Raw genomic sequence first — 5,486 nt, forward strand, 5'->3', positions numbered from 1 at the left:
AATTAAGGGGAGGACCAAGATTCCCGCATCTTTTTGGAGTTTAAAGTGTGTATAATTAAGATTCGTCACATTGGTTACTACTTATGTGGAAAGTAGAAAAAAAAAAACAGAGAAAAAAAGAGAGAGAAAAAATGGTTGTGAAAGTCATTGAAGAGTGTGAAGTGAGTAAGAGCAACCCTGGTACGACATGTTCACAATCACTCCCTCTCACATACTTCGACATTCCATGGCTTCTCTTCCCTCCTTCAAACCCTCTCTTCTTCTACAAACTCTCTCCGGGTTCAGACACAGAGGCTCTCATCCAACGCCTCAAACACTCTCTCTCGGCCGCGCTCTCTCTCTTCCACCACCTCGCCGCCAAACTCCACGTCCCTCCTTTCCCGGCCAAACCCTCGATCGTCTGCACCGCCCACGATTCCGTCTCCTTCTCCGTCGCCCGCTCCGACGCCCGCTTCGACTTCGACTCGCGGTCCCTCAGTGACGCCGCGGAGCTCAAGAAGCTCGTCCCGGGTCTGGACGCGGACGCCTTGCTGGCGGTGCGAGCGACGCTCTTCGGCGATCGAGGATTCTGCCTCGGGCTCGCGCTCCGCCACGCGGCTGCCGATTTGAGAACGTTCAACAACTTCATGCAGTACTGGTCTCACCTGTGCGACGAAAACCGCAATAAGTTCTCGCTCTCGTCGTCTTTGTGTTACGATCGGACGGTGATCGTGGACTCTCGAGATCTTCACACCCTTTTCCTCAATCAGTGGTGGGAGATGAGGAAGACGAGCGTGCTGGTAAAAGACTACGAGATGGTTGGGCCGATGGTGAGAGCAAGCTTTACCTTGAGCGCGGAGGAAGCGGAACGAATCAAGAATTGGATACCGGCCAAGCGTCGAGGCGATCTCTACTTGAATCTCTACGTCCTCACGTGCGCTCTGCTCTGGGTGAGTCTGGTCAGCTCGGAGCTTGATCGCCACGTCAGCGAATTACAAGACGAAGAAATGCGCTATTTCGGATACTTTCCCGGCGGAATTACGCGAGTGCCCTTCCCGGTCCCCACAAATTACGCGGGAAACTGCGCAGGATTCGGCTGCGCGCGTCTCTCGGCCTCGCAGCTGTTGGGAAAAGAGGGGTTTGTAGCCGCGGCAACGGCGATTGGGGTTTCGATCAAGAATCTGGACAACGATGGGATGCTGCGTGGGGCCGGGACGTGGATGTCGGACTTGCGCGATATTATCGGGTCGGGTCGGCATGTGATGGTGGTCGGGTCTCCGAAGGTGGACCTCTACTCAAGGGATTTTGGGTGGGGGAGGCCGGTCAAGGTCGAGGAGGTCGAGATCGATGCCATCAACGCAGTGTGGCTTGCCGAGAGTAGAGATGCCAAAGGTGGTATTGAGGTCTCACTCGTCCTACCACCAAAACAAATGGAGGATTTTACTCTTTTATTCAACCAACGTCTCAACCCATCTCAGTCTTCTTTCGATCCACCCAACCATTTATAATCATTTCCATGCTTTGACTACTCAGTTCAAGTCTTCTTTTTTATCCACTCAAGAGCATGCCTCGAGTGTTTTGATAACCAGGAATGTTTTGAAACGCCCAGGCTATATTTATCAAATCTTACGGTGTAAAAGTTCACAACACCACATTTGACTTCATTATGACCCTTTACCTCCTCCAAATATATAGTTGTGGGTATAAGAGGTTTTTTCTTAATTTAGCGGCAATTTTAAAAAATATATCTTAAAATATAATAAAATACGAAAGCTAAAATACAATTATCCGCTAACTTATTGAAGATTCAGTAATGCTCACTTATTGTTGGATATAATAGAATACAAAGATCCTATACTTTTTTTTTATTGGCTTATTTCTTTGTAATTATTCAAGTGGGGTTCATTAATCAAAATTGAATATTTTTAAACGGATTAGTGTTATCGGCAATGAGAACTGTAAAATTGATTATTTATTTTTCGAAATCGCAGTAAAAGAATTTGTTGACCTGTAAAATTAGTACAACAATATCTCACGAAAATACACAGACTCCGAATACTGGGACTCCGAGTACCGATATGACGCAGGTGAGACTTTCTCCTAACACTGACGAATCTAATGTAAGAGCGCAATGTTAACAAAGGGTTCTAAGTAAAAGAAAGCAAAAAAGGGGCTAAAATTCTCGTGTCTCTCTTTGTCTTCGAGTCTCATATTTATATGCGTCTGGGGTCCCTCTCGTCACCACGTGGTCGTGGGTTTTTGACGGTTATTCTTATGAGCGTGGGATGATCAGTCCCACGTTTTTGGTAACTGCCATCTTACTCTTACAGTGGTGGGCGGTTACTACGCTGATGTGCGCGTTATTAGGAGTTGAAACATGTTTTCTTTCGGTTTGACTAGTCTTTGACCTACGGTCTTCTCTTCTCTCCGAAGTTCTGATCGGTAGGTTTCGTTCTTATCTTATGAACGGATCGTTCCTTTTCAGTGGTTAACTCTTAGGTCTATTTTACCTGAGTTCGGTGCTGGATTTTGTATGCTGCTCGGGAGCCCGACTACCTTGCTCGGTGTTTGACCAAATTATCTCGTAACAGCAGCCCTCCAGTTACTTAGTATTTTTAGCAAAAATGGTAAGGAACTATTTCGGCGATTTAAGAGGCCGGGTTCATCTTTGCTTCTCTGCTTGTCTTGGTGTCTTCCGAGTACAAACCCTACATTCTTTTTTTGTTCGAGGTGACGTACGGCGTCATTTTGTTTTGATTGTGTTGAATCGTTACGTTGCTTTGCTTCGACGGTCAGATTCGAGTGGCTTCTTTGGCAAGCTTAATCTAAGCCGTTCGCTCTATCTTTATATAAGGTTTTTCCCGAGTTTTTGGATTCATTTCACATTTCCTCCTAAATTTTACTTTCGGCACGTTCTCGGCTTGACCTGCCTATTCGGATTGTGCCCCCATCTTCCTCGTCTGTTATCCGGATCTTCTGACCTTCAACCTTTCGGGTAAGATTTCTTTGATATTAATATGATATTTTCCCTGTCTATGGTTGTTACCCTGTGATCTGTATTCTTCTTCATATTGTTTCTTGTATTCGGACACTTCGGACCTTGGGGATCATAGTTTCTCAACTTCCTTAGGGACATGGGAGGACTTGCACATCTCTATCTGAGTTACGACCCCCGTGTTGTTCGGCGATCGGAGCCTGACCCCAATAATGTTATCCTGTCAGATGGGTCCAAATTCCCTTTCCTCAAGAGTCGCGTTTGGTATCATGTCCCCGAGATCGGATGGGACCGTCCCGTAATTGCTTATGATGAATCATGCGTGTATCCCAGTCTTGAGTCCGAGGGGGTTGATAACGAAGAAAGGGTTTTTGACTCGTCTTTCCTGTCGTGTAGGGAGACCGTGGTCATGGAGGTATCGTCATCGTCTGCTTCTTCGAGGGGAAGCGAGTCGGAGTCTCGTGACACGATGAGCCCTTCTCTTTCGCAAGTCCAAGAAGAGGGACATTCTCAAGGTGCTCCAGGTCCGAGCGGGAGGACTTTTGGGGTAGATCTTCCGGAGTAAGAAGATGAGGCTTTGGTCTTTGAACGGAAGGAAGGCCAGTTTTCAGCCAAGATTTGGACTTCTCGAGTTACCGAGAAATATATACAAGACTTGTGGGAGGAATTCGAGATCGCGGAGGGGATCATCATCTCGGCCCCTTTAGAAGATGAGAAGACTGATCAGCCCCCTGCCGGGAAGATAGCATTTAATAAGGCTATCTTGAATGTGATCGGAGGATTGCCGATGCATCCTCTCATATCTCAGTTTGTCTCCGACCTGGGATGTTCTCCTACTCAGCTCGTCCCCAATGTGTATAAAATTTTTGTGGGGATGGCTGTGCTATGGGCGAAAGTTTATAATCGCCCCGTCACTTTAGAGGATTTTTCTCAATATTATTCGCTTAAGTCGGCTCCGGGGCAACACAGTTATTACTATGCTTGGGCCCATGACGATCAGTCTAGAGTTGTTACTCGTCTCCTTTCCAGCCAGAAAAATTGGAAGGATTATTTCTTTTGGATTGAGGGGAACGTTTTCTACGAGAGATGCCCCATAAAAGCTTCGTTCTCGGAACTGGGTGTGACTCTTGTTCAAAATTCTTGTTTGATAAGTAGGATCTGATTTCTTATTAGGGTTTCCTTATATATTCTATGTTTGATTTCAGGTTCCCTTCCACAATATCCCGAGGACGAGCGGCCACTCGACTCCGAGATCATTTCAGAGGCTGATAGGTCGACGTTTGTGTTGTCGGACCCGGACTTACTCGATCAATATTATTATTATCCATAATCGAGTGAGCACTTTATTTATTTCTCATCAAGTCATATACGTTCTAGTCTTTTATTGTTCTTACTTTATGTTCTCTTATCAGAGATTGCAAAGATGGCGAAAAAGAGAGCTGCTCCCGACCAAGTCCCTCCTAACCCGAAACGTACTAAGGCTTCCAAGACTTCAGCAGCGAGTAAGCGGGTGACTCCATCTTCTTCGAAGGTCTCGGAACATCCGAACTCTTCTCCGGGGAAATGCCTAATTGAGCCTTCTTCTGCATCCGACCACCTGACTCCGATCGTCACCTTCCTTCACGAACATCTTCCTGTCGAGAAGGTCCAGGCGGTTCTGGGGTCTGAGCCTTTAGAGAGGCTTAACCAAGTCACCGACTCCGTGGTTTCGGTACGTTTTTATTTATCTAGTCGGTATCTCTTTCCTTTCCTTGTATTATTTTTGGAGCTAACCTTTTTTATCACCACAGAGCTTTGTTGGTGTGGTCGGACTCGTCGGATTACTAGGTTCCGAGCTCACATCTTTGAGGCAACGGAACGATCGTTTTCTCAAGGAGAGGGACGCGGCTAGGGACGAAGTGGCGAAGGTTCAGTCAGAGCTTGCGCAGAAATTTCAAGTAGATCTTGAGGCTGCTTACTTGGCGGTAGTGGAAGAGTACAAAGCTTCCGAGGATTATCGCAACATGCGCGATGATCTTTATACCGCTGGGATAAACGAAGCTGTTCGGATCCTCGGCCCGAAGAATCCTACTTTGGATACTACGGATCTTGATGAGGATTCGGAGTCAAGAGCTAGCGACGATCTGGAGGGAGGAGGCGATTAGAACAAGGAGTTTTATTTTTCTTTTTCTCTTTTTTTTGTTAACCCATTTGGGTCTTGAACAATTGATCCGTGATCGGATCTTTTATTATGTAATTATTTCCTTCGGGTTTTGATATAATTCCTCCGTGGTCGGAGTTGATTTATTTGTGTTTTTAAATTTGGCAAGATAAAATATAACTAAGTAATAAGAGTCAAGCATCTAAAACGATAATTTACCAGCTTAAGTTTTCTAATCTAAAGAACAGACTATTTAAGAAACTATTTGATAGCCTTCCCATCCCCTAGTTTATTTTTCCGAAATTGTGTAAAAGTCATTTTACTAAGTACCGAGCAGAACAATATGATTAAAAAGGGATAATACTGTGAAAA

The 5,486-nt window shown here is 45.6% G+C and overlaps 1 protein-coding gene across 1 annotated transcript; it reads left to right on the plus strand.

Annotated features, from left to right (window-relative positions):
* The first annotated feature begins 131 nt into the window (after positions 1–131).
* On the plus strand, positions 132–1,621 carry LOC149394949 (coumaroyl-CoA:anthocyanidin 3-O-glucoside-6''-O-coumaroyltransferase 2-like). Its single transcript, XM_089614162.1, has one exon. It carries the CDS (start codon positions 132–134, stop codon positions 1,485–1,487), a length of 1,356 nt encoding a protein of 451 aa, XP_089470288.1. The 3' UTR covers positions 1,488–1,621.
* The last annotated feature ends 3,865 nt before the right edge of the window (positions 1,622–5,486 follow it).

Source organism: Urtica dioica, chromosome 5 (assembly GCF_054948205.1).
Source record: "Urtica dioica subsp. dioica isolate 48M chromosome 5, U.dioica_male_clone48M_v1_H2, whole genome shotgun sequence".
Classification (NCBI taxonomy): Eukaryota; Viridiplantae; Streptophyta; class Magnoliopsida; order Rosales; family Urticaceae; genus Urtica; species Urtica dioica.

Excerpts from the sequence above, each read along its gene's own strand:
- LOC149394949 (XM_089614162.1), top strand. The coding sequence starts at position 132 with ATGGTTGTGAAAGTCATTGAAGAGTGTGAAGTGAGTAAGAGCAACCCT.